This window comes from Wyeomyia smithii, chromosome 3 (genome assembly GCF_029784165.1).
Source record: "Wyeomyia smithii strain HCP4-BCI-WySm-NY-G18 chromosome 3, ASM2978416v1, whole genome shotgun sequence".
Taxonomy (NCBI): domain Eukaryota; kingdom Metazoa; phylum Arthropoda; class Insecta; order Diptera; family Culicidae; genus Wyeomyia; species Wyeomyia smithii.
The window spans coordinates 61,848,237-61,876,208 of record NC_073696.1 but is presented as its reverse complement, the minus strand read 5'-3'; the positions used below and the strand labels follow the sequence as shown (position 1 = coordinate 61,876,208).

At 39.8% G+C, this 27,972-nt stretch overlaps 2 protein-coding genes across 17 annotated transcripts in view; both read right to left on the bottom strand.

Moving 5' to 3' along the window:
* LOC129732233 (receptor-type tyrosine-protein phosphatase kappa) overlaps positions 1-27,972 on the bottom strand; it is a 191,279-nt gene that overhangs the window by 2,172 nt on the left and 161,135 nt on the right. For all 16 annotated transcript variants that reach the window (XR_008729205.1, XM_055692893.1, XM_055692894.1 and 13 more), the window contains 10 exons: positions 23,690-23,814; positions 23,534-23,557; positions 21,273-21,553; positions 20,768-20,902; positions 19,348-19,488; positions 18,483-18,649; positions 18,248-18,383; positions 17,935-18,184; positions 275-351; positions 22-153 (listed from right to left, as the gene is read on the bottom strand). Coding sequence is in view for 15 of the 16 variants with exons in the window: in XM_055692893.1 (XP_055548868.1) it covers positions 22-153; positions 275-351; positions 17,935-18,184; positions 18,248-18,383; positions 18,483-18,649; positions 19,348-19,488; positions 20,768-20,902; positions 21,273-21,553; positions 23,534-23,557; positions 23,690-23,814 (1,468 nt within the window). In the remaining variant the exon portion in view is untranslated. The remainder of the gene's footprint in view (positions 1-21; positions 154-274; positions 352-17,934; positions 18,185-18,247; positions 18,384-18,482; positions 18,650-19,347; positions 19,489-20,767; positions 20,903-21,272; positions 21,554-23,533; positions 23,558-23,689; positions 23,815-27,972) is intronic.
* On the bottom strand, positions 358-11,268 carry LOC129732235 (uncharacterized). The gene is made up of 3 exons (XM_055692910.1): positions 10,685-11,268; positions 1,226-10,624; positions 358-1,165 (listed from the first exon to the last, which is right to left on the bottom strand). Exon 2 carries the CDS (start codon positions 10,051-10,053, stop codon positions 8,920-8,922), a length of 1,134 nt encoding a protein of 377 aa, XP_055548885.1. The 5' UTR covers positions 10,054-10,624; positions 10,685-11,268; the 3' UTR covers positions 358-1,165; positions 1,226-8,919.

The window sequence follows — 27,972 nt, the reverse complement described above, 5'->3', positions numbered from 1 at the left end:
AACAAAAACGAAAAGACCTACCGAGTTTTGGGGTGGTTGGCAAAGAACAACGATCGCGGAACACTCGTGATCGTACACTAAGGACCAAAATTCACCGCAAGTTTTCTGTAAGGGCCACTCGGTTACTATATACTCTCTAGGCTTAGTATAGCCCTGCAATGAATACAAACGGTTGAATAAAAGAAAAATTATTGCCGGAATCCAAATTGCATTCATTAGTCACACGAGATTTCGAAAGATTATATAATTCCCCTAACTACCATCCGTTACTCACATCTACAAATACGGCATTAATGTAATCGGTAAATGAATTTCCCTGAAACGAGGTAAGGTAAGGACGGAAGTTATCAGCTGTTTGGAAAGAGAAAGAAGAAAAAGAGAGAGAAAGAAAAAAAACGATCCATTAACAACACCAGCACGTAATTCAATTAAGCTTTTGCACGGTGCAATCCGCAATGAAACAACGGCACAAAGTGACTGAGCGCCTTCGCATTGCATGTGTTGATGAGCTGCAATTACGGGACGGAACGCACTGTCACAGGTCCCGGAGGAAGAATACGTTTTTTTTTTGTCTGACGCCAGTGCGTTCGGCGTCCAGCGGTAGTACCGATGGCACGGCGGCATTGTTACGGTAATAATGTAATTGACGCGATATCAATCGCGCTGACGGCGGAATGAACGAACAATGATGCTATTCGTCGAAAAGTTTCACAAAGGTTAGCAATTTTGCAGGCTTCAAAGTATTAAACTGTTATGGGTTTACTATATGCTAACCTCATCATAAAAAGGCTTTTCCCAAAACTGAAGAAAATTGGCCACACATCTACTTAAACAACTTCTGTGTATTTTCCTTCCTTCTTCATCCCGTCCCGCTCTAATCTCCTATGCTTTTCATTCCCAGTCAACTTTTGTCGCCGGGTATTTCGCGCTCCGTGCGACCCCACGTTGCTTAATCTAGCTCACTTGACTGCCATCCGGTCTTCGCGGCGTCCGTCCAGCAACACCAGTCCGCCACCGCTCCCAGCTATCAATCCTCAAAGCCGCTCCAGTCCTTCCCGTGCCGACTTGCACGTTTCCGAACAGTCCGTTCGAATCCGACGCCGCCGAAATTCGGAACACCGCACCACAGCACAAAAACAGGAAAAAGAAACAGGAAAAAAGAGCCCTGTGCACAAATCACCACGTGAGTACAGGTGTCTTCTTATCCATTTATGATTTTTGTTACCTCTCTGGAGGGCCTTTCTTGGTTTTCTCTCTTTAATGCCTCAGCGGGATTTTGTCCGTTGTTGGCTTGATCGTTCGCCGGCTCTTCAAGAAGTAACTCCCCCCGCGGTTGACTCGCGATGTGCACCCGACGACTTCTCACACAAAAAGAAATTCTCGATCGAGTTGACTGTCTCTCGTTTGACAGTTCGTTTTTTCCTCATAAGCAGGGTTGCCACATTTATATCTGTATTTTTCTTTGAAAATATCTGTATATCTGTATCTCGGGACAAAAAATCTGTATTAAAAATCAGTATTGAGCAAACTCAGAATCTTGGATGGAAAAAATTTACTTGCAGAACATATTTAAACAAATTCATTCTTCTCTACATGATGTTCATACAGGTTTTTGTTAAATTTATTTTTTAAAGTTTTCGTTGATTTAATATTAGAATCTCCTTCTTGTTCTGCAACGTAGCTCTCAGCTTTTTAAATTGAAATCATTAGCTTAGGGGCCATGCAATTTCTGGTTTCAAATATATATTAAAAGTATGCGTTCTAAACAAACCGAAGAGTGTAGATTTATATAAAAAATTCTCACAAATGATCTGTAATAGAAACTTGAAATTACCATCCCGCCTAATGGTGTTCAACAGCTCAGACCAAGTTAAGTCATTTGTTTCAATGAATCTTCCGGTCAAAAAGTTTTTTTTTTCAAGCGTGCGAAATTAGTTAGATAGCCCTTGTCAGTCAGTTATTGTTACGAATTTGGGGAATAATCGCATCTGCCATTTTTATAACAGGATCGGTGAAATCGCTCCTCTTTGCAATTTGTTCTACGAATTTTGAATAGAAAAAATATTTCGAAACGCTCGTTTTCGGGCTTCGTTCAAGTCACATTCCATTTCTTCTTTATCGATACCTACATAATCCTGATGTTGTTTTTTTTTACAAAACTTTGAAAATCGAATCGAATTATACCTTTAAAATTGATTTCAGTTCATTGGTATAACAAAAAAATCTGTAAAATCCATCGCGTGCGTCGTACGCAGATGATCGCGATGTTTGGCAAGAAATATACTCATGGTTAGTTTTCGTAATAAGCGCGCAACATTGTTATATTCTGTTTTTCAGGTGTGTTTTTCGCGGAATCGTATCGTTTTTTTTAGAGCAGACAAAGTGTGTACGAGAAACGTCGTTGGTCGATCAATTAGGTAGAAAATGCCCGGTTGACCGAACCCCTAGTGACTCCGCGTCGATACCTTCATGAGGTCGAATTATCTGCGGATAGATCAACAACGCGCAATAGATTTCGGTGTAAAGAGGATCACCTTACGAAGAGATATCATATCATTTCAAGTTGTCCCAATTTGATCATTGTTACATTGTAAAACTAAATAAGTTCGAATCGCATTATGAATATCATGGCGGATATAATTAACTTGTTCGCGCGATACTTGTTCTAAAGAACCCGACACTCGAAACCAGCGCATCGTTTACCAAAACGAACCCTGCTGTGTACCTTGCCCTTTCTCCAACATCCCAGTGATTTCTCGTGGAAGTGCAGAGGTGTTCTCGGCTTCCAATAAGCGAGTATCACGTCAACATTCTCCTATACAAATTCCTTCTTTGACCTGCATTATATAGGTTGCGGCCGGCGCTAGTATTGCCTAAAATAAAGATTAAGGTCACCAGATTTTACACATTGAGGATGCATGTTGGTCCCAAGCATCATCTGTTGGTTCTCTGTGTAATTACAGCTGATCTGGCAATAACGAAGTAGCAACCGCGGGCGGTAAATCATACTCATGCTCATAACAAAAAAATCTGTAAAATCTGTATTTTTGGCAATATTCTGTAATTCTGTAATACAGATTCTGTATTGCTTTTTCAGTTCAAAAATCTGTAAAATACAGAAAAATCGGTATATGTGGCATCCCTGCTCATAAGCCGTGCTGCCTGTTTCCTGTCATTTTTTAGCAGCGTCGCTTTGGTTAGAGACTGGCGGACTGTCGGTGGCTATCAAATTTCAACTGCTTCAAAGTAGTGTGGTTTCTGGTGGCATATTGCGTGTGCCTTCGACTACTGCGACTTCATTGCTCTGCTTCATGTGTACGGTACTTATATTTATTCTAACTGTAACACAACATTACCGCCAAGGTGAATTTCTCATAAATCGGCGACAGCACGATTTATGAGAAATTGAAACATCGCTACCGTTAAGGAGTGGATCGGAGCCATCGACCGATTGAGGTCCTCGAAGAATCTTCAAGGCCATTATAGTAAACTCTTGCTAGCATAAGAATTTACTGTGACTTAACTAAACAAACATAACCCAAAACTGCAACAATAACGCCAGCAAATCCTGGCTAAAGATTTCGATCAACGCCAACTAAGGTTTGGCTAGTTGTCTCCGGTTAAGTCCTTAAACCCCCACTTCACGAAACTTGCGTTTGCGGCGGCAAAACATTCAGAAAACTCTTAACCTATTGGTTTTGCTAAATAGGCTAGAATTGAACGCAAAACATTAAACTTAAACAAAATAGGACTGAAACATTGTGATAGTTTTTTATGGTTTGTATATAGATAACAGCTGCGCTTGGAAAAGGAGTATTTAATTCCTTGATCGCCATGAGCCCAGAGCTAAGGTTTTACCGCGCCTTAGATTCGCGTTACTTTGGAATGTAAAATTTCATGACGACCCCTATCACAACTGTATCTGACCCGAAATTACTGGTCTTGCAAATTTGCCGTTGGATCTTACACACTGTATGGCACCAATCCAGGCGTACAACTCTTTCCGTCTTGCGTGTTTTGGCTAGTGCTTTTTGTAGCTGGTGTTGCTCATAGCTTGGTGGTTCCAGTTTCTCCCGATCTGGTAATGGCTGGCCTGTGAGGAACCTGACTGGTGGTCTGCCCTGCGTGACCTGATCCAATTCCGCAGTGTACGATTTCTCTCACTTCGTGAACGGCAGGCGTGACATCACTTTGTGGTCGAGGACGACGGATTGTTCGATAATGTTGGCGCTTTGCTTTGTCAAAATTGAGACTCTTTTTTTTTTTTTTGTTTGCTCAAACTAATTTTGCTTCGCGCCGATCTGCTGTGCGTTTTCGTTGTCTTGCTCTGCTCCGTCGTGTTACCTCTGCTTCCACTTTCCCGGTTTCTCTCGTTCCGCAAACGGCGCGCCTGTGTGGGCTGCTACGTCCTTCTGTCAAGCTCGTAAGTCGTTTTTTTTTCTCTACGATAGCGGTTCGCCTGTACTCTGATGTTGCCGGTTTCTAATTTGTCGATTAATTTCACTCCTATGGTTTCCTGTTTCGTTGATAGTGGCCGTAAGCTTCCACTCTCCGTCGCCACGGTTCGACCGCCGATCTCGAGGTTTCCGCTCCTCCTATCCAGGAACTTGTTAGAGTGTTGCGAACCTCCCTGCGAACCGTTTCCAGCCCGACAGGGTACGATTTCTCCCGAATCGCGAACGGCAAGCGGTTATGCGTTACCACTTTTGTTTCCTCTGCTTATTTCGGGTGCGTCAGTTACTTATTTTCAGCGCGATCTGGGGATCTGCTTCGGCAAGGATGGTCCGATTTACGCTGTCCAGGTGGAGAGGTAGTTTTAAAATGTTGTTGCTCATCACACCTGGCGCTCGCGGTTTTTCCCGGTTGTTACGCGGTATTTTGGTAGCAAGTTGCTTTTTTGTGTTGACAGGTCTAGCCTGTGGACATAGCTTGAACAACTGCCCTTAGTCTGCTTTGACGTCCTTTGCGTGGTACCTGCCTTTTTTGCCAGTAGCCACGTCTTCTAGCAGATACAAGTTGCAGCCTATGACATCTCTCACGATGGCTGGGACGAATTTTGGCTCTAGTTTTTGGTTTACGTGGTTTACCTTCGACTACAGTCCAAACGACCTTCTCCAAACCACGTCTCCAATCTTAAACGAGGTTGTTCGTTTTCGCATATTGTACCGCCGCCTCATCTTTTCGTGATTTCCCTTAATTCGTTGCAGGACGAACTCGTGTATCCGTCGTATCGTTGACAGACGCATCTCCTGTGCCACTTTCGGATCCTCCGCCGTGTTCAGTAGCTGTTGCGTATACAGGTCCGTGTGTAGCACCAAATCTCTACCGAAGTTTGCGTAGAGCGGGCTTACGCCAGTAGTCTCGTGTTTGGCACTGTTTATCGCTGCCGTGATTGCCGGAATGTTCTGATCCCACTCTTTATGATCTCCATCCAATAGCGACCGAATACATGTAATCAACACTCGATTGACGCGCTCGGCGTTGTTCACCATCGGGCAGTAATAGGCTGTTCTCATGTGGTCGATTTTGTGGCGAAGCAACAGCGATTTGAAGATCTGCGACTGGAACTGCTTTCCGTTATCTGACAGAACAATGCGTGGCCGCGAGAACTTAAGAAATACCGCCTGTTCAAGAAACTCCACCATCTTTGACGAGTCTGCGCTGCGCATCGGATGTGCGATGACGTACTTGGTGACCCAGTCTACAATAACGAGTATTACTGTGTTGCCGCGTTTGGAACGAGTCAGCGGACCCAAAAAATCCATCGAGATGAGTTCCCAGGGGAGTTTTGCCGGTTTCAGTTTTCCCATCTGCGGCATCATTTTCGTGTTCGCTGCCTTGCTTGCCTTGCATATTCCGCATTTTCGCACGTTCTTGTTGACATCTTCTCGCAGGTTCGGCCAGTGAAAATAAGATTGTACCTTCCCCCAAGTCTTCTGGAAACCGAGATGTGCTGCGGTTGGTGAGTCGTGGAATCTGTTGATGACCTCTTTCCGTTCTTCTATGGGTTGTCAGTCCCGATCCCTCTCTGCAAAGGCAATTCTTATACAGTTCGTTATTCGTGACTCGAAAGTCTGGGAAACTGTCCGCCTTCTCGAGTACACGCTCTCGTAAGCTTCTATACCAAGGATCTTTGATTTGATCCACCGTGAGTGCTACGCTCGCCACGATCCTTTTATTTCGAAGTCAAACGCATTTAACCTGAGCAGCCAACGACTCATGAGCGCTGTTGGGTTTTTCATAGACTTTAAATAGCTCAGTGCTGCATGGTCGCGATATACGGTGAAGTGAACTCCTTCGATGTAGCCACGGATCTTCTCAACTGCTCGAATTACTGCCAAGCACTCTCGTTCCGTTACTGAGTATTTTCACTCCGCCGATGACAACTTCTGTGAAAAGTAGCAGATCGGGTGTTCCTCGCCATCAGTCTCCTGTGTCAACACAGCTCCTATCGCTACGTCACTCGCGTCACATGCGATCGCGAACGGTTTTGTGTAATCCGGCATTGCCAACACCGGTGTCGACACCAACGCTGCTTTCAGCCTTAAGAAAGCGTCTTCCGCGGATGGAGTCCATTTGAACCTGGTCTTCAATTTGGTTAGCTCCGTTATCGGCGCAGCGTTGTATGAGAAATCCGCAATGAATCGCCTATACCAATTGCAAAGTCCGAGGAATCTCTGAACCTCTTTTCTATTTGTGGGGATCGGAAACTTCACAATGCTCTCCACTTTCTCTTCGTCGGTCTTCCAGCCGCTCTCATTCAGAACATACCCTAGAAACTTAATTTCTCGCCGACAAAACTTGGACTTCTCTGCCGAAATAGTCAGATTTGCTCGCTGCAGTCTTTTTGCTACTTCTTCCAGCGTTATAATGTGCTCTGCAAACGTACATGAGCAGATGATTATATCATCCAAGTAGTGAAACACCTGTGGCTCCATATCAGCGAAAAGCTTGGTCATAAGACGCGCTAATGCTTGGCTGGCGGTGCACAGCCCAAACGGCACTACCTTGAACTGAAAGTGTCCTCTGGATGGTACGGTAAATGCGGTCAATGGTCTTGACGCTTTCTGCAAGGGTAACTGCCAGAACGCGTCCTTCAGATCGATCGATGAGATGTATGCGCAGCCTCCTAAGTTGTTGCGGATATTTGTGGAATCGGATACCCTTCGTTTACCATCACAGAAATCAGATGGCGCGCGTCCAAGCAAACTCGGTACTTTCCCGTCTTCTTTTTTACTGCAACCAACGGGTTGTTCCATGGCGAAAACATGGCCTCTTCTATAACATCAAGAGCGCTCATGCGATCAATTTCGCGGTTCACTTTTTCTAGAACGTATGGTGACATCGGGTAATGCCGTTGTTTGCGTGGTAGAGCTTAACCCACGACTGTCCTGTGCTCATATAGGGTGGTTCTTCCTAGTTTGCCTTCACTCGCTCTTGGAAACAGTGCGATTGTAAGCTGAAGCTGCTGTTGCTGCTCTGTCGTAAGAGTCTTTAACTCGGTCTCGTTTTGCTCCGGTGCTGTCTCCACCTGTACCTCCATTGAACAGCAAATCGCTTTCACTCCGAATTTGTTCCAGAAGTTCATACCAAGAATCACGCAGTCCGGAATTGTCGGTACGAGAAGTAAAGGTATAGTATCGTTGCGGTTATTGTACACTATTGGAACTTGAACGAAATGCCGAATTCGGTGTTGTGTACCATCAGCTGTTTTTATTCCGCCCTGTATCTCACTTTTCCGTAGTTTCAGCTCTCCTACTATTGATACGTTCTTCCCTCCTAGTAGCGAACAATTTGCACCGCTATCGAGCAACGCGCTGAGTTCCTTGCCTAGGATATTAATAACGGCGTGTGGTCGAATGTCATTTCCGGGGTTAATCACAATCGAGTCAAGTTGTCCTAGTTCGGTGGTGTTGAGGGGCTTATTAGACTGCTGCGGAGATTCGACGCCCTCTATTGCAGATTCTCCGCCGCTAGGTTTCCCGTGTCTGTGCGACACGTTATGCAGCTGCGTAGGGAGTGTCCCTTTCGTCCACATCTGTAGCAGAACAAAATGGCCTGCGGCTTCGGACAGTCCATGAAACGATGACCCTCTTCATCACAGTTCCAACAAATCAACGTCAGTTGCCGATAATCCCTTGTCGGCTCCCTTCTCTCGAACTGCGCTTGTCGGTCTTGTGATGTCCGCGCTTGTTGAAACTGCCTGGCCGGCGTCCCTTGCGAAGCTTGTGATACTTGCGCCTGCGCTGGCTGTCTTGCGGGTGGTTTTTGAGCCGATGCCCATTGTTTCGATCGTGTTTGCTGATTGCTGTGTGCCCAATCAACATCGCTTTGCGCGTGTCCCGGTCTAGGACCTCTCGCTGTAAGAAACGCCTTCATCGCGCTTACTTGCTCCACCAATTGATCTAACTTGAATTGCCAATTCTCACTGTTGTCTACTTGAAGCGTTTCATCCGTCTCTGATGCGACTCGCCTGCCTTCGGCTGCGGCTTGTATGTCCTCTTCTTGTGTTACTGCATGTACCCTACGTAACCGAGGATACTGAAGAGAAGGTGCTGCAGGTCTTTGCGGAGCTGCTGGAGTTGCGAAATTGGGTTCCAGTAACGCGTTATGCGGAATTTGCGTACGGCGCTGCCTGCTATGTAGCATTTTCGTCTCGTCGTAGCTCGTACATACTTCGAGTAGTTCCCTCAGTGTGCGTGCTCTTGCGGCGGCAGTGATCACGGCGTAGTCCTCGCTCATGTTGTTTTTCACGATAAATAACTTTTCATCCTCTTACATTGGTGGTGAAACAAATCGGAACAAGGCCGATATATCCCGATAAAACTTGGCGAACGGCTCATTCACTCCTTGATAACGAAAACTTGCTTCTAGACGCAAAATGTGTGCGTACTGACTTGGCAGAAACTCTTTTCGTACTTAATGTTTAAACGCCTCCCACGAGCCTAGTGAACCTTGCACCATAGCTCGCGCGTACCAGTCTAATGCATCCTCCTGTAGCAAATGTTTGATCGAAGCTAGCAATACCTCGTCACTCATGCCTTCCGATCTCGCGAATATCTCCACCCTATCCAAGAAAATGTTCAAGGATGTTGTGTCTTTTTGTCCTCTAAACTTGAACGGCCAGTTGTGAATCGCCTTTAGTATACGTCTATCCTCGCCTCTCTCCGCTGTTGGTCTGGCTTCATGCCTCAGCAAATAGCGCAGCATATCATTCCGTAGTTGATCGAATTGATCGCGTACATCGCGACACCTTGAATGGCCCATTGCTGTGGCGGTTTGCGTCTGCTGTCCAAAAATGCGTCTCCCCATGCCAGCCGCAGCGCGTTGTATGCCTGCTGCTTCATCGCGTTGTTGCTGCTCTCTAGTCGCTATCTCCCCGTTGGTTTGCGGTTGCCAAACGCTGGATGCATTAATACTTTGATGGGGTGTAACGTGTCCCTCCGACTGCACTCCGCCCTGACTGCCCCGATATCCCGAGACGTCGTGTGTTGGCAATCCTCTACCTCGGCCTCGACCTGCAACCACCGGTGAACTAGCTGCTGGCAACGTTGCTCTTCCGCTAAAATTGTGCTCTTCATTCGTGGCATCTCCACTAGCTGCTCCTGCTTCCTCTGCTGTTATTCGTGACACTAGTTGACTCACTGGATTGGTTAATACACTGTTCACTTCACTATGAAGCTCGTTTACGAGCAACCGAGTAGACTTGACCGCTTCTGAAAAAAGACCCGGTGGCTTTACAATGGCCAATCGATTTTTGTAGTGTGTAAGACGCGATAGAAGCACTGTAAGTGCATGAATGTCATGATTATTGATTGCATGTTGAATTTCATTTTGTATTGTCGCAACCGCCAATTGGCAAACTTCAAAGTTGACGGTCGGACTCATGATGTGTGTAGACTCCGATCGACTACTATTTTTTGCAAGATCATCTTGTACCGCGTTGTTCAATCGCTGAACTTTGAGTCGGTGCGTCATTGGTCCTAAGTTGACCATGTGGCGTAGCGCCAATTCGTAGGTTATCTCCTCATCTGTAAGCTGAGTATAATCCATTTTAGTGGATTTTTTATCGGGTATTACAAACCAAAATGTGTTAAATAATCTTATAAAACAAACCGTAACTATCACAAAACGAAAATTTCAAAAATAGTTCACTTAACGGTAACCAAATAAATAAATCAAATGTGGATCTTTCAGTTGGGCGCCAATGTTACGGGTTGACTATATGCTAACCTCATCATAAAAAGGCTTTTCCCAAAACTGAAGAAAATTGGCCACAAATCTACTTAAACAACTTCTGTGTATTTTCCTTCCTTCTTCATCCCGTCCCGCTCTAATCTCCTATGCTTTTCATTCCCTGTCAACTTTTGTCGCCGGGTATTTCGCGCTCCGTGCGACCCCACGTTGCTTAATCTAGCTCACTTGACTGCCATCCGGTCTTCGCGGCGTCCGTCCAGCAACACCAGTCCGCCACCGCTCCCAGCTGACAATCCTCAAAGCCGCTCCAGTCCTTTCCGTGCCGACTTGCACGTTTCCGAACAGTCCGTTCGAATCCGACGCCGCCGAAATTCGGAACACCGCACCACAGCACAAAAACAGGAAAAAGAAACAGGAAAAAAGAGCCCTGTGCACAAATCACCACGTGAGTACAGGTGTCTTCTCATCCATTTATGATTTTTGTTACCTCTCTGGAGGGCCTTTCTTGGTTTTCTCTCTTTAATGCCTCAGCGGGATTTTGTCCGTTGTTGGCTTGATCGTTCGCCGGCTCTTCAAGAAGTAACTCCGTCCGCGGTTGACTCGCGATGTGCACCCGACGACTTCTCACACAAAAAGAAATTCTCGATCGAGTTGACTGTCTCTCGTTTGACAGTTCGTTTTATTCCTCATAAGCCGTGCTGCCTGTTTCCTGTCATTTTTTAGCAGCGTCGCTTTGGTTAGAGACTGGCGGACTGTCGGTGGCTATCAAATTTCAACTGCTTCAAAGTAGTGTGGTTTCTGGTGGCATATTGCGTGTGCCTTCGACTACTGCGACTTCATTGCTCTGCTTCATGTGTACGGTACTTATATTTATTCTAACTGTAACAAAACTTTTAAAGGCTGTTAGTCAGAATTTGAGGAGAATATTAAAGGAGAATATTAAAATCGTTCTTAAACCACTACTTTTCAATCGAAAATGTAATTCGCTCATAATCTTTTAATCTTTTCAGAATCATTGTACAATCATTTGAAAGTGGTTTTGGAATAACTTTTTAATCATTTTAGAATTATTATATACTTTTATATATATTTTTATATATTTATTATTAATGATAATTTGAAATGATTTTAAAACAATTTTAATATTTTAAAACTGATCCGTAACTAATTGTAAAAGGTTTCTAAATCTATTCTGAAATAAGTATAAAAATACCTTTGAATGATTTAAAAATCATTCAAAGGTATTTTTATACTTATTTCAGAATAGATTTAGAAACCTTTTACAATTAGTTACGGATCAGTTTTGAAATATTAAAATTGTTTTAAAACATTTCAAATTATCATTAAGAGTCAGTTTTAACCTTCGAGAAAATATGGCATTTTGATATACGTAAAAAAATAACACTGGTCAACACAGGTGCGACCCTAAAGCTCAAATTGGCAAAAAATGAAACTATAATCCTTCATTTAACCATTCATGTGAATTTTGGTGCCCCTTGACATTTCAAAAACGCGTCAAAAGCTCCCACCCACTCCAACGCGAACGTTAACCGTGCGCCTTCTTTCACTGTCAAATCGGTGGAGACGCTGGGTTAACCATTCGAGGGCGTTCTAGGAAACGAGTTTAGGGAGAAGTTTGGATCTAGAGCTCAAGAGTCATATTCTAGAGAAAAGTTTCTTCTGTGAAAATGCGCACATTTTCCTGTAATCACGAATTAGGTTGACCCAAATTTTCGATTAAATTCTGCATCTAACTTTCTTATCTTTGCAGATAGAGTGAAACGATGTTATACAATGTTGTAGTCCCAATTTGGCGCAACTTTGTAGAAGAAATTATTTTTTATTAAAACTACAGCCTAAATGCTGAAACTGGAAAAAATGAAAGATAATAGCTATTTAACCATTTTTATGAATTTAGGTGCCCTGGCCGTTCCAAAAACGCGTCAAAAGTGACATAATTGTGCGCCTCCTTACACTGTTGTATCGATGGAGACGGTAAACAACCTTTGCACAACGTTCTAAGAAACGAGTTCGGGAGGGAAATTTGGATCTGGAGCTTGATAGTGATATTGTAGAGTTGAACTTTCTGCTACAATGTTGTTACATGCGGTTATTTTCATGTTATCACGAATTAGGGTAGCGTTGCAAAGCGAGCGAGAAGCAAAATCTTTCTCCTCCTTTCTGCTTGAGAACGAAACATATACTATGCTTCTCAAGTCTTTTGCATACACGCTTTCGAGATACTCTTTCTTCTTCATGCATTCCTCTGAGTAGCAGCAAGCACGCACCGACACGCAAAAACTCTTTTGTATTGCTATTCAGTTACTGTAAAAGAGTACGAGTTCCTGCTAGCGAGTAGGAGTACTCGACTAAAATTGCCCGTCAAGGAGGAGTGCCTGAGGGTAGCGCGAACGCGAAAGAAAAATCATTAATGGCGGATAATGCAATTTTTCTTTATAATACTATTTGTTTTTCAACCTTGCCCTCGAAACATAGCAGCCATAGTAGCAATCACACAAACCATACTTCAATTTGAAACCAGACCATCACAACATGATCTACCACTTTTCTCTCCATCTCTGCGAAAACATTCCAAGCCCAAGGTACGCGGACAACAAAACGTTGAGACCCGCTGTTTTAAAACAATCGATTTAGAGCTACTTTATAATTCATAAATCATAAAAAGGTGACAACGGAACAATTTTTGCCATTATGAATCTTAAGTACGAAAACGACATTGTTTATATTAAAAAGGAACAATCTTTTTCTTCTATCAATTTCGTTTCATATTTGTTGAAAAACTTATTTAACAAAAGACTTACAGAATAAGTTAAAACCTACCATTAAACTTAAAAAGCTTGCAAGTTTGGATGAAAGAAAAATAATTTCTTCTAGTAAGTTGCGCAAAATTGACGGGTCTACAATATTGTATAGCATCGTTTAACTCTATCTGCAAAGATAAGAAATTTATAAGCTGGATTTTATCGAAAATGTGGGTTACCCCAATTTGTGATTACGTGAAAATGTGCGTTCTATCATATTGCACCATTTTGTAGAAAAAAGCTTCTCTTCAAAATATTACTATCGAGCTCTAGATCAAAATTTCCCCCTGAACACGTTTTCTAGAATACTGTCGAATGGATAACCTAGCGTCTCCACCGATTCAATAGTGAAAGGAGGCGAACGGTTAACGTTCGCGTTGGAGAGGGTGGGAGCTATTGACGCGTTTTTGAAATGGCTGAGTGCTCCAAAATTCACAGGAATGGTTGAGTAGGTAAAATCTTTCAATTTTTGTTTCACTTTGAGCTTTGAAGTGGCATTTTTTCCTGTTTTGTTGACCAGTGCAATCTTGCGTCAAATGGACACCCAACTTCTAAATAAATGAATATGCAAGTTTTAATTTTTCATAAATTATCGATGCATGGTCATAACGGTGTTAACACATCGATAAATATCATAAATCTAAATTTAGGTTCTATTATTTCTTTATTGATTTGGAAAAACGAGAAAAAACCGACGCACTGTCAAAAAATGGGCAATATTGATGAATGCGAGAAGTTAAATTGACGCAGACTATCTCTCCAGGGCTTAATCATTTTAGTTCGATTAAGAAATAAGTTAAGAATGATTTTGAAATATTTTTGGAACAATTTTGAAACTGTTTCAAAATCATGTAAAAACCATTTTGGAATTATTTTCTATAAGATTTTTGAGAATCATTTCACAATAATATTAGAGTCAGTTTCAAAATGTTTTAAAACCTTTTTGAATTATTTTAGTTTTTTTTCGTTTCTTAAGCTACAGACTTATTCTTTACTATTAGTTTCAGAATCATTTTAGAACAATTTCAAAATTATTTTCAAATCAATCTAGAATCATTTAAGAATCGCTTGAGAAACATTGTAAAACCATTTTAAAAACAGTTTTGAATTGTATTTGAATCATTTTGAAACTCTTTATCTTTTCATTTGAATCATTTTGGAAACCTTTATTAGGGTGCCTATCACCTATATGGTAAAAAGGTGACCAGAAATTTTAAAAAACCCTACACAAAATACCCACCTACCCGAAAAAAAACACTCCTTGTAACTCGGTCGGACTTAAAACGGGATGGCGCAAAGCGATAAAAGTTTGACCTAGAAAAATTCGAAAAATTACGAAAACCATGATTTTTTTTCAGTTGATACCAGATCTCGATGATCTTTTATGCGCCACCCAATTTTATGCCAGTTTGAGCTGAAATTTTGCACAGGGTATTTTTTCGAGCAGGTGAACATTTTTATAGGGTTTCTCAAAATGATCATTTTGGTATGCACCCTAACCTTTATCATTCCAGAATGAGAATTTGTTTTTGTATTATTTTTAAAATCATTTATAAATCATTTTAAGAACGTTTTAAAATAATTTTAGAACCAGTTTAGCAAAACATTAGAATTTCGTTAGAATCCTCTATGAGTCATTTTAAAAGTATTTTTGAATCATTGTAGAATTTTTTGAACAAATTTCAGTTTTTAACAAACTTTTACTCGTCAACATTTAACTTTATTAAAGGCAGACAGTGTGTGCAGCTGGGGAAGCGAAAAATAAGCGAACTGAAAATATGATACAGATTTGCAAAAATAAACCGCATTCGCTTATTTTTCGCTTCCCCAGCTGCACACACTTTATGCCGTTAAAGAAAATTATATAATTATTTCAGAATAATTTAGAATTACACTGGTCAACACAAGTGCACTCTAAAAGCTCAAACCGGAAAAAAATGAAAGATAGGTAATAGTTGCTTCGACCATTCCTGTGAATTTTGGTGTCCCTAGCCATTGTTTGTTTGTTGCAATGTTTTGTTAAAATTTCAAGTTGTTTAGAAAAACAACTCTTTTTATGTAATTAAAATTTATATATTTTTATATGTATTTATTTATTGACTGATAATATATTTATTTATCATGTGATTATTTTGAATTTTTTTATTTAGAATTTTTTATAGTGAAAACCAAATTTTTTTTTCACGAAGTATTTTTTTTACAAGACAGCATCCGTTCATGCACCCTTCAACAAAATTACTCTAAAGTTTAAGTAATTTTGCTGAGTCATTCATTTTTAATTGACAATTATCAGGTTATAGCTGTACCCGTCGCTTCCAATTGAATAACATTCGTTTCATTTACCATCACTATGACTGAAATCTACTGAAAACTCTCTCTTGCTTTGTTTCTGACAGCTGAAAGGCTTGAAAAGAAAAGAAATGATTTTCAATTGAAAGCGTAGATTTACAGCGTCACTTTCACCTGACGATTTTCAATTGAAAATGGCAATGAACGCTGGCAGAGACAGGAGGCTTCCATACAGTACCGCATATAGAAAGAAAAGGGAAAAAAGAACGATATGAAACGGAGGACGCCAATACCAGTTTCACAATGCGAACTGTTTTGGAATCATTTAAGAATTATTTTTGATTCATTTTTGATCATTTTAAATTATTTTAGAATCAATTTGAACTCAGTTAGAAATAATTTTGAAAATATTTCAGAACATGTTTAGAATCATCTGAAGGGCATTGGGCAGAAGTGCCACTGCGACAGAAATGATTGTCTTTTGTGGTTGGCCCCGAATGCTTTACACAGATTACAGGATGCTCGAACTCATTAATGGAGTTGAGCTAGTTGGTTGTAAGCCTGAGCCCCAATTCGGAACAACATGTGTAAAACTGTAAAACCAGTGACTGTTTTGGGATTGGTACTCCATACCTGATGTGGAGTTGAGAAGTAACTTCCGAAGAAGTTGAACCTCTATAAAGCAAGAGCTACGCAAAAGCAGAACTCTCAGGTTCAGCGTTGCAGAAGTGGCAATTGTCGGTTGGGATTTTGCCGATTTTCTTTAAATGATAGAGAGCGGGACAGTGTCTGGCGAGGAGTCCCGTGATGATGCGTAGTTCACTGCGAGTTAAACTAAGTAGCCTTGTCTTGCTAGGCTTTCGGCATGTTCATTTCCCTCGATTCCACAAAATCCGGGTACCCAAAGTAGCATAACTTCGTTGAGGTGGGAAAGTTCCCTGAGTGTTGCAATGCACTCCCAGACTAGTCAGGAAATACATGTGGCAGACTCTAATGCTAGCAGTTCGGCCTGACTGTCTGATAGAATCATCTGATAAATTATTTTAAATCATTTTACAGTGAAACCTCGGGGAGTCGATGTCGAAGGAAAATATCGGTTCAAAGAACAAATTTAAAAAAATGTAATTTTTTTATACAATACATAGCAGAATTGTGTATGCAATTTTTTGTTATTTTAAATTCGAGACATTAATTATTTTCATTAGCAACAAGTATTTAGAGTTCATTTATGCTGCTCCGTGAGTCAATCCGTTTAGAGTAATTTAGGAATGATTTTAAAGTAGTTTTGGAATTATTCAAAAATTGTTATTCAACTTTTTTTTTAAATAACTTAAAAATATTTCTGAAATATTTTAAACTTTCTTTACATTAATTTTTAGATAGCTTTGGCTTGAATGTTGAGGTATTTTTGATTTATTTCAGAATTTTGGAATCATTTTAGAAACTTTTTAGAATTATTTTAGAATGATTTCATAACTTCCAGAATAATCAATGGATTATTACAAACTTTAATCACAATCATGGAGTATCAGTTTATGACTGGCTTCGTTAAACATTTGAATATGTTTTGAGGTAGTATTTCATATTTTTTTCACAAACCTTACTGTTTACTATTTTCTCAAAGTCACTCGGGAATTAGCTTAGAATCCATTAAGCATTATTTGTAAACCGTTTCAAAATTATGTGCAAATGAATTGTATTTGCATTAGAATCTTTTGAATATAATTTGAAATCAAGAAGAATGGCATAATCATAAATCGTTATACAGTCAGGTTTTTTTACGCGGGGGATACGTACCTCGGTAAAAAAACCGCGTTAATTCGAAAATCCGCGTAAAAAAAACCGCGCTAATTCAAGAATCCGCGTAAAAAAAAACCGCGTTAATTAAAAAATCCGCGTAAAAAAAACCACGTATTTTAAAAAATCCGCGTAAAGTAGTCCAGCAAGAAGGGCTTTAGAAAAAAACCCGAGACACTCTAGAACCAGTATTTAATACAGTTTTTAATTGTCCTCTTTGACGGTCATTCCGGATCTTTCGGTGGGCGGAGAGTAGTTTTTGGACTATGTCTTTTACTAGATAAACACTTAAACGTTTCTGGTTCCAAACCCACGTTAATTCGGAAATTCGTGAAAATTTTTTTGAATTAGCGCGGTATCGCGTAAAAAAAACCGCGTTAATTCAAAAATCCGCGTTGAGTAAAAAATCCGCGTAAAAAAAAACCGCGTTAATTCAAAAATCCGCGTAAAAAACCTCGTAAAAAAAAACGGGAAAAAAAACCTGACTGTAGAAGTTTAAAAATAACCGTCGTTTATGGATTTTAACGTGATTTCAGCATAATGTTGGAATTATTTTGTGGATCAACCATTATTTTGAATCCAAAAAATAACTTTTGGAATTTGTTTATCTTCTAGAATTATTTTAATTTCTGATGTTGATGTGACAGTGAGCCTCAAAGATTGCGTCGCCATCTAGATAAAATTGATGGAGAAGCATGGTGGTTCAATGTCATGAAATCAAGCTATCACATCGGAAAAAATTAGGCTATCACGCAAACCACCGCCCGCAAACATCAATGCCACCATACCAATCAGCTCTGTTAGTAATCTATTAGTCGACAGAACTTACGTGGCACACAGAGGACGTCCCGATTTTTGTCTCGATTGTCACCGCGATGTCCACCGGCACAATCACCGATGGTGAACCGGGGCGTCTGTTTGCAGATTTGCGCGTACTCCTTCTGGTAGGCGTTCATCTTCGTTACTGGATCCTTAAAGCTTTTCTCTTTCAATCGCTGTGAAAGCTCTTTCACCGGGAACCACGAGTTTCCACAGATCACAAACTCCTCGAGCGTATCGTATACGAACTTGTATTGGTCCTTGGAGAAATAAAGGCGTCGTCATTGGGTTGTTTATGGAAAGCAGTAATCGTTAGTGCTTACCACATTTTCTATAAGGCCCTTTCGCGACTGTCGCAACTTTTTCAGATAACCAAACACGTGAAACGCGTCCTCTTCCTCCGCCAGTTCCATGTTGGCATCGATAGCCAAGTACACCCCGGATCGCCCGCCACCGTCGCTGGAAAATGTGATTTGCAGAGTGATTGACATTTTGTTCGTTTATTCGTGTGGGAGCTGAGAGGGAAGAAAACGATGCCCACAGGGGGAAAAAACCTACTTGCAATGCACCAGCATCGGTCCAACCTGGCTATTCGCTTTGATGATTGTCCCCACAACGGAGCGGACTCTTCGTCGAAATTCGAGGATGGCGTTGGAGAAAGGGCAGGTGTGTGAATGCCATTCAGTGTAGTGAAATTGCAGCAGGAAACGTTCCTCCGTCACCACCTGTTCCCGGAAGGCCAGCCAGATTCAACCGGAAAGAAAAGGAAAGTTAAACCAGTCGAGCTACGACGGAAACCGCCGTCACCGCTGCAGGCGGGCAGGTTGATAATTTCAATGTTGGTGGTAACATGTTACAGGCGGTTGAATAGGGCGCGGTAAAAACGGGTGTTACTTTGCGAAGCATATTTATGATAGTAAATATTTCGTGGAAGTTTATGGGGAATAGTTATTCGATGACTGTCTAATCGTTGTAGGCTATAATTCGACATTACAGGAGAAATACCAACAATAAGTGTAATAAGCCTTACACTGCAGCGATGTTTCTTGGTGAAATAAAGCACCACATTTGCGCAGAAGATGAGAGATATATGTGCATCCGCGGGCTGCAAAGGTACTGGGTGGAATGGGCTGTGACACACTAGAGTTTGTTTGCTATAGTAGCATGGATATGTTGCAGTATGTATCGTGGTATATTCGCATAAAGCACATTCATCTACATATTGCTGCTGTTTGTATGACGACAAGACGCCCATGGCTGTTGCAATTTCAGCCTGCAAATGCTGAACAAATTTCTCTACATACAATAAAGTTTCCATGTGGGTTGATGAATTGGTTCTGGTTGGAATGCAAGCAATAACACAGAAGCGCACTAGGAAAAATGAAAACTAGCGGAAGGCACAAGCTTTTCCACAAACACTTACTTTTTCTTTGTTCACTTTGAATAACCTAAACGTTCTTATATGAAAATTAGCAAGCTCTTCTTCAGACTGCACAGTAATGTGAACGTCGCCGTAGATTTCCTCCTTCTCTCGGTTCGGTGGCCAATACTGAACACACATAACCTGTTGGTGAACAAAAGAGAACGGAACCAAAGTTAGTATTGTCTTTCGGTGGTGAAAAAAATTACGAGAAAAAAAAACGAAAATGGAAAATAATTTTCTGAGAAGTTTTATAACATAACAAATAAATTTGAACTGGTTTGCGATAATAAAGAGAAAAATGAGGGTTGGTTGCAAAGTGCGGTTCTCTCAGCACTGAGGCTCTTCAAACTTTACAATTTGTTTCGGGTTGATTTTCGATACTATATTGAATGATAGAAGATTTCCGGATAGAGAAGGGCCCCGAAATTTTTTACATAATGTTCGATTCGGCTGTTTATCAAAAACGAAACGATTGGGAATAGAATTCCAACATCCTTCATTTTATCGTAAACAGGACATTTAATTTGAAAAAAAAACATTCAATTTGATGTCCTTATGGTTTTCTTTGGGAATTATACCTGAAAGTGATGTTTAGCTTTTGAAAATTGTAAAAAAAATAAAATATATTTTATTGCCATTCTTCCAGCTTGATCTTTCATTTCGTCGAACAATCAGATTACCGAAAGTATTCATAAAACATATTCGGAATGGTTTCTGCAAATTGACAGTGTCACCAAAGTTAAGTTGTAATGTAAATTGCGAGACATCTCGCCACCGGGCGTGGAAAGAAAGTACAAATTCGCAACGGGCGATAAATTGTCAATTAGCTGCAGAGACATCTCGCCGTGGATGGGCTGCGGAATAAACAACGCAAAAGTTTACGACGGAACGGAACACGGTCTGGTTGCCGGTGACCTTCGGTGCGATTTGGCAAACAAGAATAAAGTTAAGCAGAAGATGGTCCATAAAACAACCATTTGATTGCCACGCAGACGACTGATGAAAGACAGGACTGATGCGTAATTATGCAATAAAGGTGAGACCTGTCAAGCCGACGACAGAAATTCCGAGTAAAAGTTTTCCGGTTTTTTTTTGTTTACTTCCGGTAAAAGCACTGCCCGGAAATCAAATTATCCATCTCTTTTGGGGCGTATTTGAACTTGAAGCCTAATCAACTGCGGTACTGGAATAGTTTGGTAATGAACAAATTATGTCCAGAAAAACAGAGAGAAAAGTTAGATGAAAATATGACAAGAGGCTGAAAATTTCTGATTGGAATTCTAGGAAGTCGTAAATTGACCTAAAAACTGAAAATCGAACAAACATCATACAAGAATTCCTTGTCTTACTGTATGCCTTGTCGTGTATGTACCCATACCATGGAACGAAAATTTTCAAAAGAGTTTTGCTTGGTACTTACTTTGGTAAAATCAAAAGTTTTCGTCAGCATCACAATTGCACTGCAGTTCTCCTGCCACACCATCCGCCAAAAGTCTAACACTGTCTCCTCCGTTGGTCCCTGCGTTACGATGTATGCATTTGGTTTCAGTAAACTCTGCACCCGGAAGACCATCAGCATCAAACGGGCGCCGAAAGTGTGGAACCGTCCGGGAAAGAAATGCATAGAATATTGATCAGAAGAATATGACGATGTGCGGTAGAACAGTAACGTATTCAAGCTTTATTCCCCCGTGCATGATTGCTTCGAGCGAGAACAATTTACATTCATGTTGAGGTTGTTAGCTATTTTCTATTAGGTACAATTCCAAGGAATAGTTTCAGAACATGAATGACTGATTGTCGCAGAAGAGTTTGATACTATTTTGCGCGTGAAAAGAACTCATTGAAAATTACATTTAGCTAACCATATGCAAGAACGGAGGTACAGAATCACTCTCCCCTTTGGAGAAAACAAATATACTTACATCGACATAGGACGCGTTTACGTAGTCGGTATCTGGGATGTTTTCGTACTTGCCGAGTACGACCCGGTTGTAGTCGTATGGAATGCATTTGGGATTTTGGTTCTTGTGGGCGTTGGATTTGCGCACCGCGTGCCTGCACGTGTTGGTCTCCACCTTCACAGCCGTCTGGAATTCGAGCTTGTATAGGATGGGAAACTTCCGCCGCTGCTCGCACAATTTGACAAAGTGCCGCAGCTCCGTTGGTTTATCCGGCATCGTTTGCGACAGCGGATTCTTCTCATCTGCAGCACATCCGGCCAGGTCCGTCCATTCGGTGAAGGTAAAAAAAATAAAACGGGGAAAAATATTGATTCAACATCCCGGACATCGTCTTACTCTTCCAATAACATCCCGGATCCCCTTTCCACATCGCATCTTGTATTGGGAATCAATTAAAATCAGGTACCGTAAATTGGGGTGACTTTGATCACTTTTTTGATTGTATCTCAAATATTTTCAGAATATACTAAAAACAATTTTATTCGATTTTTTTTAAAATAAGTACTGGCATGCATTGAAAAAGATTCAGTCACTACTTCAAAAGTTTAGCAACATTTTTGCTGTTTTTAAACATGCTCTAAAAAATTTACACCAATCATCATTCCGGGGTGACTTTGATCACTTCACTGTTTTGATGAATTTGGTGTAACACTTTGCTACTTTCACTAAATCGAACAGCCTTAAACGGCTTAAACGAGTTTATAAATATGGAAAGTAATATGGGGGCCATTCACATTCTACGTGAACAGTTTATAATGGCGAATGTACGAGATTCATACAAAATTTTTAGAGTATATATGAATTGTTATCCACTGAGAGAGAAGGTGGTCTAAAATCATCAAAAACTAGTCCACGAGGAATATGACTTATGAAATTGGCTAAATTTGCATGTTACTTCACGTCTTGGGGTTTTGTTAAGAAGAAATATGTAATACGCTGCGGAGAATATTGGGACTCAACATTGCCTTTGAGGAAAAACTTGCAAAAATAACAATAAAATGTATTGTTATAATATTTGTTCATCTTAAGAACTAATCTGGGAACAAAATAAAAAAAACTTTACGTATTGCAACTTGTTGTTTTGAATCTGCTTGAACCGATTGTTTGTATGCAACAAAAATCGCTAAAAATACACTTTATTTTCAATTAATATTTTAGCATGAAAAACACTCTTTAAATAGCAGGAAATGCATGAGTAGTAGCCATGCGAACATATATCCACGCATTCAGTGAAGATTACGACAAGTCCCAAGCACTACGAGCGCTTTTTTACCACATTTTCAAAAAAGAGGTACAGTGATCAAAGTCACCCCGGTGATCAAAGTCACCCCAGTTTACGGTACCATGGAATGGGGTAAAATTGATACAAACCATACGGCTATAAGTGTAATTTCAATCGTTTACTTTTTGAAATGAATACAATAATTCTCTGAGGTCCTAAAAGATTAATAGGGGTAAAATTGATCTTTCATTAAATCCATACATTCTATAAGAAACATATTATCTGACGATACTTACATAGCAAATCAATCACGGCCACTTTGGGAAACTGAATAGCTATGTATCATGTTGAATTATAGCCGTTTTGGCTGGAAATTTACTTACTTACTATTTTACTCTTAACAATAATGATCTATGTCATTATAAAACTATTATTAGCTTTGAAATTCAAATTTTTGTGATTTGCTGGTAAATCATTTGTTTTATCATTCATTTTTTTTTACTTATTATAGAAAAATTTCTAAAAAATATGAAAAAAAGTCCCGGTCATTTGACTGGCACGTGAATCTTGTAAAAGTTGTATTCGAGGACACGTAAACATGATCTAGTATTGTAAGATCAGTACCTTTTTATAACAAATTGTAAGTGTTAAACTTCACCCCATTCCGCGGCTAGAAAAGAGATACTAGTCAAACGCCTGATGAAATCTATTGTATGAATACGGCAAGCTCGGTTAGATCACAATGATTTTTTCTGCCATTGAAAGCGTTTTAATAATAGAACCCTCAGGTAGAAAATAGTTTCCGAGATGACTTGGACGATTACTTTTTATAGCTATCACAAAATGGTGCAAAACGCTGGACAGAAATCAATTAACCGAAATGCATATTCTATCAACAGCTGTCGATTTGAGTGGTTCGAGTCGAGCAAAAAAGGAAACCAGCCGGGGAAGGAAGCCGCAAATGTAAAAAAAAAGTTCGCTTTACTTTCTAGACACTCACCTCTGGCAGAAATTTTAACTTTATCTGGAACGGGTCACCGAGAGGCAAGACCATGAAATGAAAAACGAGAAAATTTCATTAGAAGTAGGTACATTTTGCAACTTTTGGGTTGTTTATGCAAATGGACCTTACTCTTAGGAGTGCACTTACACTTACCTAATGAAATTAAACCGCTATTTAACATGCTTAACTTTATGGTATTTGGTATGGAAACTAGGCTGGTGGAACTAAGTGTCTTTTTCTTTTTTGGCTTCTCCAGGTCGGCGTAGCGCGAGGTGGACCTGTAATTGGAGAAAGAGGTGTGTATTTATTTAGTCATAGTTGTAGAATTAATATTAAAAATATAATTTAAATTGATATCCATTATCTAGCCATAATCGATTTAGCGACAAGCAGGGTCATATTATCTCACATTTGGGTTGCTTAACAGATGCATTTTAACTTACGAACTTATATTTTCATTTCTTGTAAAAAAGGACAGCCATAGTCTTATAACATAGGGGACACATTCTTAGCTTTTCTAACCCATGTTCGCCTAGAAAATGATGCCTTAATATCAGCCAACAAAGTCTGTGTGTTTTTAGACTTTATATTAACCGAAATGTGAAAGGTGCCTTCTATTAATAACGCAACGCTCCTAGGATAAAGAGGAAGTTTGTCTTGGCGATATAACAAAACATCCCGCACTAAAAAATACGCTCTAAAATACTAATAAGGGTTAGTTTGAACACTCATAAATTTGCGTTATACAATGAATATACGCTGCCTAAAATATATACAAATAATATTCTTTAGTCTTTTTTTTTTTGACACGGAGAATAAAATGATTCAATACATGTCACAAGCATATTTTGATTATGATAACATGTTTGCGTGTTTGAGTGTATGTATGTGTGTGTCTGCGCGTGCTTCTAACTAAACGAACACCATGCTCTTTGAGTTGTTCTGTTCTATGTGTAAAGATTTGATTCAAATTGTCTGCATAATAACAACAACCCAATATTCGACGGATCTAGCGCGTATCCGGGAATAAGTCAGCTCCATATCTTCACCGTTGGACCAGATGGAGTCATAACTAGCGCAAAGTATGAAGTTGTTAATTCTGGTTTGACTTGAATTTTATTACTGTTACGCTACGTTTCGTATTTTGTAAATAAACCGCCCTCATAAATGAATATGAACAATTTTGTACTGTGCCACAATTGCAAATGCGTTAAAGTTTTGTCATAAAAACAATCATTTCTTTTACCGTTTATTTAATCCTGAATGTTGCGTCCCATTGTATGTGTCGAAAAAGTTCGCCAAACTTCGATGTTGAAATACATTTTCATTTTTGAGGTACAATAATCCGGTTTATCGTATGCACATGCACGAGTTATGTAGTGATAATTGACAATATTCATTTAAAAGTGATCATTATTTCTGTTTGCGGAACGTAATTTTTGAGCGCCTCATAATAACCCATAATAACCATAATAACCCAAAGTAATTGTTGACTGCGCCCTGTCGAAATGTTCGGCCACAGCAGCTACTATCACTTCACACGACTGATAGCATAGTGGAGCACTTAGAATACCAAACCTGATCAAAATTATTTTGAAGGTTTTTGTGACTGGAAACGTATGGATCGAAAATATAGTAAAATAAATAGTCGAGACTAAAAATTTCATAGAATAACCCACCTTCGAGTGATTTGTTACTTTTCTGATGATGTAGTTCGGATTGAAAGGTAGTTTGTTCTCTACTGAACCTTTATAAATGAAACATAAGTGTATTTCAGATCAGTGAGGATCGGGGTTAACACTATTTTGATTATTAGTCAATCTGAGCCTTCAGAAGAATCTGAAGAGTCACTAGTATTATCATCATTGTCCGTGTACGAACATTTCACTCGCAACATTTGCATTGCTTCGGACGAAAAAGTTTGACCGTTTTTCTTGGATTTTGGCCTAGAACTCGTAATCGAAGGATCCGAATTCAATAGCAACCTGTTGAGAATTTCTCAGACCACTCATTACATAACAGAGGTATGTTCTTGTAACTAAGTCAAAAACACTGCCGGAAGCTGAAAAGTTGAAATTTTTCGATGATTTTCACAATGATTTAACTCATGAGTTCGGATTGGTTCGGATGATCTGATACTACCAGTTTGACCAAAAACATACATGCTTTCATTTGCAATTGACTGTTTACATTGTAACTCATTGATACTTAACTTACCTCATATAATATGACATAAAAAATCTCATTTACAGCATTTTTATGATTATTGATATGTTCCCTGGCAATATCGAGACTACTTATAAGCATTTGAAGTTAACAGATTGATTAAACTAACCTTCTTTGACAATCCCCATAGTTGGTTTGATGATAAATCCCTACGTTGCACTTGATTGTTTTGAAAAAAAAAGTGAACGGTACGGGAGCATCGAATGCAACAACAGAAAGCTAAAATTCTATCGATTTCAACCAGCTGTAACAAAGGTTAACAATACTTCTGGATGCTCATTAGGGTGGGACAAAAAACAAATGTTAGCTCCCATGCACTTTTCGTGTTCCTTATGGGTCCCATAACATCTGCGTTACTTTTCAGATCGATCGGTGAAACGCCCGATTTGCACCAGATTTTTAAAGTTTCCATACGATTTTATATGAGAAAATCCACTTTTTCAATACTTATTCTCTAGAGATGTCAAGTTGGCTCTTAAAAAAATATCAATACGTTATATTTGTAGGAAATTTTCCTGGAAAAAACTCTTCTGAAGACCGTAAGGCGCTACGATGCTTGTAGAAACGGCTATTCACCCTAAACTGATTGAATGTCTGACGGACGGCTCGCCATTAAAATTTTCCAGCAACACTGCTGCAGCATGCTGCTGTTGCAAACTTGCTTAAGTATGAGGAATAATTTCGCGTGGAATTAATTTTCAAAGTGTGATTTTTGCTCATAGTATCTTCAGGGAAGCCTCCAAGATAAATTTAAGCGATATGATTTCTCATCACATGGTTGAATTTGCAACAGCAGCATGCTGCAGCAGCATTGCTAGTAAAATTCAATGGTGAACCGTTCGTCAGATATTCAATCAGTCTGGGGTGAATATCTTTTTTCACAAGCAAGGTAGCGCCTTGCGGTCTTCAGAAGAGTTTTTCCCAGGAAAATTTCCTATAAATATCATGTATTGATATATTTTTAGGAGCCAACTGGACATTTCTATACAAAAAGTTTTGAAAAAGTGTTTTTTCCCATATAAAATCGTATGGAAGCTTTAAAAATCGGGCGCAAATCGGGCGTTTCACCGATCGATCTGAAAAGTTACACAGTTGTTATAGGACCCATAAGAAACACGAAAAAGTGCATGGGAGCGAAAAAATAACACCATCGCTTTTTTCCCATATAACCGTGTCCCAGTCTAATGCCCATAAGCTGTCAGAAGATTCAGTAGGTAACACACTTCAAAATAAGACTATGCAGAACATGATTAATAAACTTTTACTTTTTTCACTTTTGATCAGGTTTTTACTTGATTTACTCCTATGTGGATCGTCACGATCGAACCACGATCAAAGCGGACGAAGCGAATGTCATGTGTCATCATCAGATAGGAGCGAGGCATTTGAACATTATTGGTTGTACTGCTAGTGCGAAGAATCTTAAAGGAATTTCTAATTATTCTTTAATCTGATTAAATCTACCTTAAATCTACCGGCTTGAACCTAGTGAACTATACACTATCTAGTTTCTAAAATTACTTGCTAAACTCAATGCCAAACGTACAGAACGGTGAGAAATGTAATGATACTTATATAATTCCTAACCTATTTGCCTTAATTACTAGTGCACATGTTTATAATTAGATTTGCCCGGAGATTCACTAGATTAATATATTTAAATCGCACTGCGATTCGGAACAGGTTGCACGGCTAGGCAGCGAAACCCGCAAATAGGAATTCCGGTTTTATCTATCGTATAAAAATTTCTAAGCCTAAGCCTAGAAGTGGAGTAGATCTCCCTCGAAATTCGTTAACGCTAGCGAGAATCACTAAAGTAGGTATTAAAAAATATATAATGACTTAGTCTAACTTAGCTCAATATTCCTCAGGAATTTTATAAGTCACATTTGTTTGAATAAAGTTTATGGATTTGATTCGTTCCTCGCTATGCCCAACAGTAATTTTACAATTATTTAATTTCGTGACGGGGCAACGCGAGTAAAAACCCTTTTCAAATAGCTTGTCACGTTTTGGAAACCTCGATAAAAATTAAATAAACAAGTATTTGAGTGTAACATTCAACCAATTTGTTCATTTTTTATACAAGAACAAAACGTAGAAGACTTTATCGGTCTGTGCTCATAATTAGGATTTAGGAGGCAGCAGGATTTAAACTTTAGCGAAAGAGGGTGAAGAAAATTTAATTTTGCTCGCGTTGTCCCGTCACA